The sequence below is a fragment of the Charadrius vociferus genome, unplaced genomic scaffold (genome assembly GCF_000708025.1).
Source record: "Charadrius vociferus isolate BGI_N301 unplaced genomic scaffold, ASM70802v2 scaffold433, whole genome shotgun sequence".
In the NCBI taxonomy this organism is placed as follows: domain Eukaryota; kingdom Metazoa; phylum Chordata; class Aves; order Charadriiformes; family Charadriidae; genus Charadrius; species Charadrius vociferus.
Genome location: NW_009647846.1, coordinates 3,067,813 through 3,081,103, shown reverse-complemented (window position 1 = coordinate 3,081,103; position 13,291 = coordinate 3,067,813). Strand labels below are relative to the sequence as shown.

At 43.9% G+C, this 13,291-nt stretch overlaps 1 protein-coding gene across 1 annotated transcript in view; it reads left to right on the top strand.

Moving 5' to 3' along the window:
• Positions 1-184: 184 nt before the first annotated feature.
• The window catches only part of RAD18 (RAD18 E3 ubiquitin protein ligase), a 55,947-nt gene continuing 42,840 nt past the window's right edge, over positions 185-13,291 (top strand). Inside the window, exons 1-3 of the mRNA XM_009882863.1 lie at positions 185-269; positions 4,681-4,742; positions 6,194-6,264. Of these exons, the coding sequence (XP_009881165.1) occupies positions 242-269; positions 4,681-4,742; positions 6,194-6,264 (161 nt within the window). The 5' untranslated portion in view covers positions 185-241. The remainder of the gene's footprint in view (positions 270-4,680; positions 4,743-6,193; positions 6,265-13,291) is intronic.

Sequence of the window (13,291 nt, the reverse complement as noted above, 5' to 3'; positions counted from 1 at the left end):
CCGTGGGGCAGCCGCCGCTGCCGTCGGGGCTGCGGCCCAACGCCCTGACATTGAATCCTTTTTTTTTTGCCTTAACCCGCGCTGTGCGAGGGCACAGGGCGACGGGCGAGGGCTGCGCTCGCCAGCGTGCCCGCCGCCTGCCCTGTCCTGCCGCCAGCCGTCCGGTGACCTGGGCTTCCCCTTGCAGGCCGTGGATGACCTGTTACGGTGCGGGATATGCTTTGATTACTTCAGCATCGCCATGATCATCCCTCAGTGTTCCCATAACTGTAAGTATGGCGAGAGGAGCGTGGTGGCTTCCCGCAGGGAAAGTGCTGTGTGTAAATTTCTTGCTCTGGCGGGTCCCGTCCCGCCGTGTCCTGGTTGAACTTCACGAGTCCCGAGTTCACAGAGGTGAACACAGAACTCTTATGTGCTTTTTGTTGTAAGTCTCTGTCCCTGTCCTGGGGTTAATGTATTTTATGGATGTGTTTTATTACTATTGACTTGATGGTTGCACTTTAAATTTACTTGAGTTTTAATAAAAATTGCACAGGAACGGCAGTTTTAATAAAAATTGCTCAAGTAGGAGCCAAGGTCAATAAAGGGGCGGTGACGTTGTTCTTCCCTCTGTCCTGTGACTTTGTGGAATTTAGAATTAACGTATGTCATGCGAGTGCACCTTGCCGTAAGGTGGAAGTCCACCTGTGCCAGGGAGGACAAGGGTGGCTGTGATGGGAGTGGGTCTTGGCCCTGTGGCGCCATTTAAGCCTGACTTAATCGGGTGACAGATTAAGGCAGACAGATTGGGCTGAAGAAGGTGTACTCAAGGAAATTTTGAGTGAATGGTTTGGTCTTTTTCCGTCTTTCCCAGGAAATGCGAGATGGGTGAATGACCTTGTGGGGGTGCGATGGGCTGGCTTGCACCTTAGCCGAATGACAGAAAACTATTGAAAAATGTCCTCAAAAAAGAGTTTTCTCCTTTAGAGTTTCAGAGACAAGTAGTCATCTGACCATTTATTATTTCCTGGCATGTAAGGAGAGGTTGCCAATCCTTTATTTCCTTTGGAGAACGTTTAGCTCCTCTACTCGCAGCTTAGCCAGCAGGGATGTTTGCCTCTGAGGAGCTCTTTTGGATGAAAGCTGATAAGCAGCCAGTAGCCTTTCCTTGTGCAGTTATGGTTGCAACCTTTTGACAACCCAAACACATGTCGTCTGGATTAATGCACTTAAATGCCACCTATTCCTACAATTCTTCGTTTAAATATCTTTCATAACATCTTGAGGACGGAACAAAATGCAAGTCTGTATGGCAGAGAGCATTAAGTGTTATGAGCTAAAATTTTCCGTGCTGCCCTGTCTGCCTCAGGCTGATATCTGCTGGAACATGGTAGCAAAGCAGTTTATTGAAAGTCAGATTAGGGGGAAGTACATTGCCTTTTCTCACGTTAAAATAAATGCTTATAATTGTTTTATTCAGAAACTATAGCACTTCCTCTTCCTTACATTAAGGAGGACATTGTAGTTTGGCAATGAAATTTAGTTTGGCTTGGCAAAACTATCACCATTGAAAAAAGCATATTTACGGTGGGGTGCACTGGAAATTCTCTAGAGTAGCTGGTGTTACAGCCTGCCTGTGACACAGCTGGGTTCAGAGGCCCTTAGCTTCAGAAGCAATCTGTGTCCCTTCTTTTTTTAACAGATTACACATTTAATTTCCCCCTGCAAATTGCAGCAAGCATGAGTTTTCTACAATAAATCAAGACTTCTGGAAATATTTTCTGCTTGGTTGTCTTTGTGTAATCTCTTCAGTCCACTGAGATTGTATAATTGGAGAAAAAACCCATCTGCCATTAACGAGTGATTATTTGTGAATAGATGAAGATGAAATACAGATTGCAGATTTCTTTTTCTGTTTCTTTTACTTAATAATCTATTACAGGGCTTCTAGCCATCTCTATAATCTGTTTGCACCTATAGCCACTTAAAATTCCTCCTCTGCTCATTCTTGGGTGACCAGTGGCATTCGGCAGCACTCTTGACAGTTGTTGAACTTCCACAGTGCTTTCAGATTGTATCTTTAGTGACAGAATAGATGTGCCATTCATCTTTCTTTCACATAGTAAAAGCATCTGAAGATGGACATCTTCTGTGATGTGGACATCTCACCAGGGGCAGAAGGAATTGTGGCCCTGAGGTTTCTGATACTTTCAGTCTAAGAGGACAAACTCTGTCCATTCAAGCTGAGGTGGTGTAAGAGGTTGTCACTGCCAGGTCTGCTTCTCGCGGGCATGGCTGCTGGCTCGGGGGTGTTAAACGCGCTGTTCTCCTGAGGAGCCCAGCCAGGGTCTGGTGGCAGGCGGTGGTTGAGGGCATCTCGGCTCTGTGTTCTGCTGCCTCCGCTGTCAGGGCGCTGCCCTCCGGCAAGGGATGGAGCTGGTGTGGGGAGCAGCTGCCGGTGCCGGTGAACCAGCAGCACGCTGAAGTTGGAGCCTTTACCCCAGGCACAGCTCAGCAGGAGTGCATCCATGCAGCATCGCTCTGGGGCCAGCGTAGCTTGGAAAGCGGGCAGGGGAACCCGGGTCTCTGACTTATTCATACGAATTGTCTGTAGCTGTTGGAGGGACCTCTTTTTTGTCATCCAGGATTTTCCTTTCTTTAAATCTATATTGAAATTACTACTATGCCTCCAGCTAAGCAGGTTTCAGAATTGCTTACTCACGTAAAAAAGCAGCTATGGTCTTCAGTGTGTGGTGTGTAAATTGTGGCATTACTGACTTTTCTTGTGCCAAGCTTGTTTTATTCCTCTTTCTTCTCACAACTTTGCTACTTCCAGTTTAAACTCAATAGAGATTGCTATTTGCTGGCAGTGATTTTTATGCTTCCACTCTCTCGTTGTCATTAAGCATCCAGTGATGGTTCTCAGATTAAATTCATCCTTTGGGATTCTCTTCCTTTCTCTATAATGAAAGACAGTGCTGTGGCTGAGTCTTGCAACTGTTTTGGTAGATGCAGTTTTACAGGTCGGTATGATCTGTTGGTGCAGATGGAAGTGAACTTTGTGGCACCGTTTAATTCTTGGTGTATGTGCCATCTGTAATAGACAGAGACCGATTTTGTTACCCCAGGAAAGGCAGGCTGAGACCTGGGCCATGGTGGGGCTGTTTCTCCTGTGGGAAGAGGAGGCAAGTGGGAGAGAAGGGACTGAGGACAGAGAATGGCGAGTCCGTTGTGTTCTCTGCGCGAGCCCAGAGCCAGCCCTAGGCACAAATGTTAAGGTAAAAGCTGATGTGATTTATTATCCTTGAACATGCTTCAGCTACCCTGGCTATGAGCAGCGATGGCTGCACAGGTCAGTCCCATTGCTTACTGAAGGTGACTGGTTGTCGGATGTTGGCAGACTAGGTCTATAAGTTGATTCATATTCATTCAGTTAAAATGTATTACTTTTTTTTTTTTAATGGATTCCTCCCCCCATATCAGATCTTACTGTATAATGTAATTTTTGAGTATTTAGATGGATTTGCAGTTTTAAGTGTTGAATTAGTGCATTAATGCTCCTGCTGCTTTTCAGACTCCTTCACAGAGGGTCTTTGAAATACATCTGCTTGGGTACCTGTTGCCAACTGTGTTAAGTGCTGAGACTGACCACTAATGATGTAGCAAGTGAATGGCTGTTTTGCTGGAGAGTGATGAAACCTCTTATATTTTGAAGAGGTTATGCTAGCTCCTAGATAAGTAGAGAACGTAGAATAATTTCAGGTATTTACTGCGACAAAATGAAGCTTATGGCATATTTCACTGAAGAATCTACTGAAGCGTCCTGAAAGGGGGCATACAGGAAGGCTGGGGAGGGATTCTACCAGGGACTGGAGCGAGGGGACGAGGGGGAACGGTTTGACACTTGAAAGAGGGGAGATTTAGATGAGATATTGGGAATAAATTGTTTGCTGTGTGGGTGGTGATCCCCTGGGGCAGGTTGCCCCGAGAAGCTGTGGCTGCCCCATCCCTGGAGGTGTTCAAGGCCAGGTTGGACGGGGCTTGGAGCAACCTGGGCTGGGGGGAGGTGGCCCTGCCCAGGGCAGGGGGTGGCACTGGATGGGCTTTAAGGTCCCTTCCAACTCTAACTATTCTACGATGATAGGACTTGCTTTTCCTAGAAAACATTTAAGCCGTTTCTCAGTTAGTATTCCTTTGCTGTTTCCCATCCTTTTTAGCCTTTTCCCTCAACAACAGGTTGGTAGTGTTTTGGAAAGGGGAAGAAACACTTGGGGAAAAAGAGGGGATAGAGAGTTTGTCTCGGGCTATGCAGGAAGATGAAAGTGATCCAACATCGGTCATGTCAAAAAAAAAGAAAAAAAAAAAAGGAGTGGTGGGGGAGTGAGCAGTGCAAAGACACTGCTTTTAGTGGTGGTAGCAGACAGGTTTTCTTGTCTTGTGTTCAAGAAACAACAGTAAACATCTGCTTTTGACAGAGGGACTGAGATTAAATGTTGAAAGATGCTTGCCTAAAATACAGGTGTTTTTTTTTTTTTTTGCTACAATGGTAGTCTTAGTTCTATGGAAAAATAATGTATTTTCAATATTGGTGTACTGTGCAATAGTTTGCATATATTGAACAAAAAGAAAATATACTGGTAAGGATGTTAAACTGTATTTAGAACAACACCTGTTTAAAAATTATGTATTTCATTTTTCCAGATTGTTCCCTTTGTATACGCAAGTTTTTGTCCTACAAAACTCAATGTCCAACATGCTGTGTGGTAAGTGATTTTCTTCTCCTCAGCTTTTTTTTGTTTATTTTTTGGCAAATCTCAGGACCTTTTCTCTTTGGACTATGAGAAATAATGAATTCTGGTCATATATTATTACCGTTCCTTTTGGTGAGCAGCTCTTTGGGCAAAGTGTGGTGCTCTTGCAACTGGAATTCTCCTGTTTCAGAGCTACTCTTCTGTTGGCATAGGCAGAAGTGGATGGAGTATCAAACCTGCAGTTTGGCTCAGAGCTGTGCATAGAGTCTGTCATGAAACATTGAACATTGCCTCCTAATTTGTCAAAACACACCATCATTTAAAACAGGAGTGCTGAAACTTAAGCACTTAAATTTTCCATGATTGAGTGGCCTCATGTCATCTTTCAAGGAGTCTTTAGAAGTGCCCACAGACCACCTAGTCCTAAAGCTCACTGACTGCACCGGGTAGCCGTTTTCGGGGTGAGAGGACTGTTACGCACCAGGGAGAGGAGGCGTTTGCCATGAGAGTTAGGTGAAATGTGAAAAGCACTAGAGGCAGGTTTGGCCTGCTCTGCAGGTGGGTGATTATTATGATCTGACTCGAAGACCTTTTTTGATTAAAGAACACAGAATGCAATTTATTCTAGGCCTTAATCTAACTTTTCATCTTAAGCCTATTGGGCTTTATTGAACTCCTAAAAATGGTAGGCTGCCTAAAAACAATGAATGGCGCTTCAGGAATATTGGCAAAATAGAAGTAATATTCTTCTGTGTTTCTAAAGCAGGAACCAGACTAGACTTTTCAAGACTGGAAAGCAGATCTATTTGTAGCTTTGCCAGTTTTTAAACATTCAAACAAGTGCAGACTACTTGATGGAGGACGTTTTACTACTGCCTTCTTAAAAATCACAGGTATTGATATGAGGAGGACTAATAAAAGTTTTGTAAAAAAAGAACAGAGAGAGACAGCCAGAGAGATAAAAATCAGAAATTGTTTAAAAAGAATGAATTGAATGCATAAAGCCGTCTCATAATTCATATTTTCATTCCATAATCGGAAGATTAATATTTTCCTTCATCCATTTTCATGCCTTGTTGCTTCAGGTTCTTATCACGTTCATGGGATCCTTGGTTTGGTTTTCAAAATCATTAGAACTGGGCTACAATAAAGCATTGATGGAGACTGGGTACACTGGATTTGGTTGCTTTAGCTTTATGCTTCATTTTTATCTCTTACCTATCATTTTCCAGACTTACAGTTCTTGGGCTGTTATTTTAGTTTGAGAAATTTTTCAGGAAAAAATGTTTACAATTTATACATCTTCATTCACATAGCAATTTAGCTGGGGTAGTTGAGGCATTGATCCAAGAAACAAATTATTGACCACTTGAACATTTTCTGGGTACTTGTTTTCACTGCATTTGAATGTTTGTTGTGTTGTTTTTTTTTTTTTCCCTTTTCTTTCTTTCTTTTTTTAATAGGCAGTCTCGGAATCTGATCTGAAAAATAACCGGACGTTAGATGAACTCGTAAAGAGCTTTAATTCTGCAAGGTATATTTTAATTTTATGAATACTGTCTCTAGGTTGGCAGCTGGAAAGGCAGGTGTGACTTACTTGGTGTGAGCAGGCTAGGAACCCTTATAGAGGAGCAGTGTGAGGACTGAGCGGAAAGAATTGCAGTGTCACAGAGAAGTTGTCAAAGACTAACGTTTACACTTTTGGAAAAATGCTACAGTTTTCTGGCTGGAGGTTACTGCCCACTCAGGTGGTGTGTGGAGGTTCTTTAAGCTTATTTTGGTTTTGCTTCTGGTTAGCTGCCGTGTAAGTTAGTCTCTTCCAACACGTAGGAAGTCAAGCAAGATGTGTCAGGATTCTACGGGGAAAATAATGGTAACAAATATTTTCTTCGAAGATCCTTCCGATGTGTGCAGGGGAAATTCTGAACAGAAAGATTTTGTCCAGTGGAAATGGCTAACTTGCTAGAGAAGTCTCTTGGCAAAGTCATTGCATGGGAAAAATGTAGGTATTGAGGGACCACAAATGTGAGTTTTCCTGGATAAAAGAAGTAATGAAGTTATTTTGCTTTCACCTGGATTTCTTGTCTACTTTTCAGTTAGTTTTTAATTCATTTTTGATCAGCTCATCCCTTTGAAAGATGGGAACAACAGAGTAAGCATGACTTGGTAAATGCTTGCCCCAGTAGATATATGAGATTTCTTCTATTAGCTCTGTTTTCTTTGGATTAGAAGCAGTGTGGTGATTTGCTAAGTATTTTGTAGGTATTCCTATGTCTATGGGAGACAAATACACTATCATCTTTTTCTCTGAAATGAACTTGGAGCTTGAAGTCAGTGAGATTCTTGGCTTCAGAAGTGGTAGAAATCCTAGTTCAGTTTATAGCTTTGTTTCTTGAGAGAGTTTCTCTGTGATGAAGATCTAATCTTCTATATGACCACTATTAGATTGCATTGATTTTATTTGAAGAATTGAAGTTCTACAGTTCCATTATTTTAGCTTGAACTCTGTCTGTGGTGTTTCCTAGTGATAAATGGATTACTATTTTTTTGGTAATGTCTAATTTTGCAGGGAACAAGTACTGCTGACTTGGATCCATTATGATATTGAATCTTAAACGTTAATTTTTTTTGACTGCTTTAATGGATCAGTATAAATCTTACCAGTCAGAGTAGTTTAATAATCTTTCTTTTTGTGACTTGGAGTTCAATCAATTTCTCAGCATACAGTTAGATCAATAAGACAGAAGCTGCAGTGTCCTGTTCTGCGCCGGGTGGGGGTGAGGTGGGAGAGTGCCAGCGCAGGGTTCCCTCTGGCTCTGGGTAAGCCAGGCCCGGCACAAAGGCTGTGCTGAGGTAGCTGCTGTAATGAGACAGACTCGTAAGAGGAACAGGGATAGTGAGTAAATCTCGCGTCGCTTCAGATGCCGGGTACCCTGCGTTCGTGCCTCCGCCTGGGACTGGGTTGACGCTGCAGGCGGACCTGTGTTCGAGGAGAACAGTCCTTGCCTGGAGAGTCTCACGTGATACGAGTATCGGTAGATCCTAAGAGCAATGTGGGTTTCTGCCCTGGCGATGTTGGTACGGGACAACTCTTCTGTCTGCCCCCCTCCTTCCCCAGGTTTCTTTTTGGCCCTCCCCAAAACGAATCCAAAGCCTGGGGGCTGATTTTTGAAACGTGCTGAGCTCTTCAACTCCATCCTGCCCTGACTTTGAGCCTCGGGTAGTTTAGTGTTTATGAAAATTAGGCCTTAAATCTTTCCAGTATTTCACAAAATGCAAACACATTTCTTAAGTCAGGCCTGGAGGGAAAGAAAATGTTAATGTTGGTAGTACTTAGCAAAGTAAAAGCTGTGCTCCGAGGTCAGTGTGTGCACGGAATGGAAATCGTTCTAAATAGAGCTGAGTGCTGATCCATTTAGCTCAGTGTTCAGCTTGTGCACAAGTGTTTGCAGAATTAGAGCCTTCGTGGTCATTCATGCTCGGTGAGTGCTGTCTTGGGAATCCCGCTTCCTCCCAGTTCAAGTGGTGGACTCTGACGTTTCCCAGCAGAAGTGAAGATGTTGTGTCGTTCGTTGTGGCCCATTAATGTTATATTCTCTGTGAAAGGGTGGAGGAGCAGTTCTGAACAGGCTTCAGTAGGTCTGAATTCACACTGCCCTGCCCTCGTGTTCAGGCGCACCCAAGGATGCGGAGCAGTGCAGGAGTTATGGGATGCGTTGCTCTGACCGATGGGGCCCGGAGGCTCCTGGTAGGGTGAGAGCAACCTTTGCTCGGCATCCTCTCTGCTGCTTGTGCCGTGCTCTGCCGGCAGAATTCATCACTTGGACCGGGTCAGGAGAGCAGGACAGGGAGTGCTATTTGTGCCACCTTTCCTTTATGAACAATATTTTTTATCGGTTGCAATGAGGCCAGTGTCTTCAAAAACAACAAGTGTAAAGTTTTGGGTTTGTTTTGAAATTAATTTCATTATCCTCTAATAAAGAGATCATTTTCATGAAAATTGTCAGTTTCTGTATCACCTAGTTAGAAAACTTAGCAACAGTAATTAAAATTATACTTGCATAAGTAGAAAACTAGTCCTTGCTGAAAATGATCTGTGGTTTCTTTTCATACATAGGAAAGAAAAATGTGTTTTTACTTTCGAGTTTATATCTTAGTTTCCTAAGATTAGGTTACTTGACAGCTAGTGAGTCAGAGGAATAAACACGTCCACTTTGAGTGCTTGAGAGAGCAGGTACTGTCATTTCTAATACACTGATTAAACTTCCAGGAGGACTGCAGAAGGTATTTCAAGGAGAGAAATTGTCCTGTAGTACAGTTAGGATTGTCCTGTGTGAGCTGTTCCTAGGAAGATTCACAACCCCGTCTCTTCCCCGGAATTTATTTCTGTGGCAGCAGTAGATCCCCACCTACTTTCTCTGCTTCATAGCTGCTTCGGCAAGGGAGAAGTAAACAGATCATAAAATGGGAACCAGGATCTCAGTGGAGGATGCTGAAATTTTTTTTGTGGGTCTTGCAGATCTGAAGAGAAAAAATTTTGCAAGATGTTTATACTGCCATTAAAGCATGCCTGGCAGAGAGGGCATGCTGCATGCAGAGCATTAAGGTGACTGACTGTTTTTAGTTAAACTAAAACAACCACAACTCCCTGTCCTAACCCAAGCCAGCAATCAAAGAGGACGGGTCTCAGAGGAGGATTTGGGTAGCGGTTGTCACAGCGCGTGTTAGGACTTGCTAACATCTTGTTGATTCATCTTTCAGCCTTTAAAGGTGCTGCTTGTGCCCTTGATCTGAGGGTTGCAGCTGTGATGCATTTACTGCTTGTGTGCCAGGAAGGTAAAATTGTATCTGCTAAAACCTTTCAGAACTGATAGTGGTCTGTGTTAAATTCTTAACAGTATAATAGATAATGTTGAAAACTGCTTGCAGAATGCAGAACTTCATGAAAATTGTGAGCTTTATCAGTAGAATCAGGTTCTAGGCGAGCTGGACAGCCAGGTGATGGATGGTAGAGGGTGCACTTCTCCATCAGCTGCACGCTTTCTCTTGTCTCTGCTGTCTCTCGGTGACAGGTGAATCTTCCAAGGTAGTCGTGATTGTCCAGATACTCCAATAACAACTGTCAGAATTCCTGTGAATAATGAGAAATGTGAGTAGTTCAGTCTGGCGTTGAGGGAGGGCAGTGGCAGTTGATAAAGGTACTGTGGGAGAGGCCAGGGCTGTGTGAGGAGTGCCCGCAGTGCTCCAGCTCTTCCACCCCCGCGGTGCTGGTTGGTGGGGTGCTGGTTGGTGGGGTGCTGGTTGGTGGGGTGCTGGTTGGTGGGGTGCTGGTTGGTGGGGTGCCGGTCCGGCAGGGCCACTAGATGTCATCACACAGCCAGTGAAGCTGCTCAGCAGGTCCAAAATACCACATTCTGGGAAAAGCTAGTCTGGGACTTTTCTCTCCTCTTTTGAATTTAGTACTGGTGTTCTCTGTATTTTCCCACCAAAAAAAAAAAAAGGGGGGCATACAGAGATTTCAAGTGTGTTCTGGAAACAAGTTTTAATATTCTCATCCTAGTGTTCTTTCCATTGATTCTGTGCCAAGAGTGGTTCCCTTCGGAAAGTCTATTCTTATGTCTTTATCCTTCAATATGAGGAAAAACTTTGTATGATTATTTGAAGACCAATGGTGTAATTAAAGCAACCTTTATTATCAGCTTATTCTTAGGATAGGTTTGGGGTTGTGGATTCTTTTTCCAGTTTCTCTCTCTCTCTCTCTCTTTGTTTTATACCAGACCATATTTTATTGAGACAGCTGTTATTGCAGAATCTGAAATTTCTGTTCAGATGATTTCTCTGTTCTGGCTGCCTTCATGCAAATATGAACAAGCTGCATTTGAAGTAATACAGTCTTTTATTAGGGTAGCCTGTCTTGTTAGCTCTAGAGGATTTCTCCCGAGTCCAGAAGACTATCATTTTGTATAGGACACGTTGCAGAAATGCCGAGCTTTGCACTCTCAGCCTTTTGCTGTGTGGCTGCCGCCTGCTGCTGCTGGCCACGGAGCTGCCTGCCTCCCTCCAGCTCTACCTTCAGCCTTCATCCGGATGGCTCAGCTGCCCCTTGCTTGGGTTTGCAGTCCGTCTTGGGTCCAGGCACACCTCCAAACACGCGCTCTGGCCTGGTAGCCTTCTGCGGGACAAATGGGACTACTGAAGCCTCTGGATAATTTGAGGTACTAAAAGCTGTACTGCTGTGATACTTCCCAAGAAAGAAATGTTGAGAGAAAGGTACACGTATCGCTCTTAAGCCTGGTGAAAAGATAAACTGATGTGATGTTTGAGTTTTAGGAGTGCTGTCAGCTAGTGTGAACACATTGGGAAATACATCTTAGCTAGGGAATACATGTTGTGGAAAAATAAACAGACATAATTGGTTTTACAAATAGTAAAATGTGTTACTTTGACAAGAGGAGGAGCTCTCAAAAGCAATAGAAAATACACTGAAAAGATGAGGGAGATCAGTTGTGTTCTCTAGATGAAGACGATGAATATAGCCAACTGGCTATATTCAGGTATTTTTGCCTTTTGGGGCTGTATCATTCTTTATTTTATGGGAAACCTAAACTATGATATGATGCCAGATGACTGCATTTATGGATCTGTCTTATGTTTTCTGAACCATGCAGAATTTAGCTTGCTGTATCATAGGACGCTGGGCTTTTGTGTAAAAATGGTTGCTTAACAGCCAAAAGAATAATGTGATAAGACTGTGTGTTGACTTTGATTAGCTTCTTTAACGGTAGGCTGCCTGTATGAAAACCAGGGGGATCCTGAAGAAATAGACATTTTTTTACATAACCAAAAGATACATTCCTTGTTCAAAAAGGAAGTTTAAAAAGTGTATCTTTGGTCGAACACCCAGCTGCATCCTTTTGAGGATTACACTTTGCCTAAGCATATTAGGAATAAAAGGCAATTAATTAGTTTGCTTTTGAACGTGATAGAATATATTGTAGAATATAACCATCTGTGATGTGACAAGTCTTCTGAGGCTATAGTTTGTTACCTTTAAGTTGAAGAATACTGTGCCTTTATCTGCAGTGAAATGTGGTACTTGGCCATTAGCAGCAATAATTGGCAGTGTTGAGTAGATCACGCTGTCGGACCCTTCTGATGCTTCTGGATGGAATATTCCCCTTGTAACCAGCAGACGTGAGGCAGGAGCAGGGCTGCGGGAAGGCACTCTGTTTGTGTTCCCATTACCTAGCTCCCAAGTTCCCCGTGAAGCTGGTCCCACGCCAGCAGTAGCTAGACCACTCTGTGTCTGTGTCAGCTGGGGAATTAACCTCCGGAAAAACTTCCAGTCCATATCTAGGCATAAGCAGACAGAAAAACATAGTTTTGCTGCCACACTTAATTGCACTTGTTTGCACTGCAGAAAGTTAGTGTCTGGGGACAGATGTGAATTGCCACTGACAGACGTGGTCATTACGTCCAGTAATCCAGGAAGCTCAAACTCCAAATGGGGCTTCTGAATCTGGCTTGAATACAACCACTGCCGAGTGTTCGGCGTGCTGAGCTGGGTGCTCCGGTTGTTCACCAGCAACCTAACTTAAACCTAACTTGATTGTGGGGTCACCTGGTGACTTATCTGTCTTTTAAAAAGTAAGTTGATGTATATAGACAATTCTTAATTAGTTGTTCTTCTCAGACATGAAAAATCTTTATTTTAAAAGACTGCAAAGTTTCCCGAGTAGTTACCCAATGCTGAACTGTCTTCAGCACGGCGTGGACGGGGGAGGTGGAGGCACAGGGGCACGTGAGGTATACCATGCCTTTTGGTGCAGGGGCTCTGAGACTCCTCAGTGTCCTCAAAAGCTGTCCCTGTTCCCATCCCTCCCTCTTGTGTTGTCCTGCTTTAAAGAGAAGTGAAGGGAAGGTCCTCCTGACCCCACTTAGCAAGTGGAGACATAGTATCTCTGAGAGGTGAACTCATCTCCTCCAGTTGTTGTTAGAGACATACTTCTTTTCCAGTATGATTTTCCATTTTTTGTAAGCCGTCCCAGTTCATCAGAGCTTGTAGATGGTAACTTTTTTTTTCTGCAGTTGCCTTTTTTTTGGGCAGGACTTCTGAGGATGCAGCAGGCTGGGGCTTAGCAGGTGGCTGTGAGAATGGCAGCAAGCGAGGGAGAAAGCTAACGAACGCCTGGGCAGCCGTGCAGGCTTCGCGCTCTTGGAGAGCTCGACAAGCGAACGGTGTGCAGGTTGCCCAGGGACGACAGAGCAGTGAATTAAAGGCGAATAAGTTAATGACTGCATGTGTGCTTCTGCTGGCTGGTTTTGGGTGGATGTTTTGAACTTTGTTGTGACCCTCAGGATGTGGAGGACTCTTGTCAAAGTAGCAGTGGGTAGGAGTGGGATGTGTGGTTTGTCGGTCGTTGATGTTAGTGGGGAAGGTCTTCCCTCCACCTGTGATGATACGAGAGTGAAAGCGAAGCAGGAGGTACGCGGGCCGGCTAGCCAGCTGCATCGCTATGCGGTCTCCCTGCCAAGAATGCAGTCTCTGGCTTAATTTATCT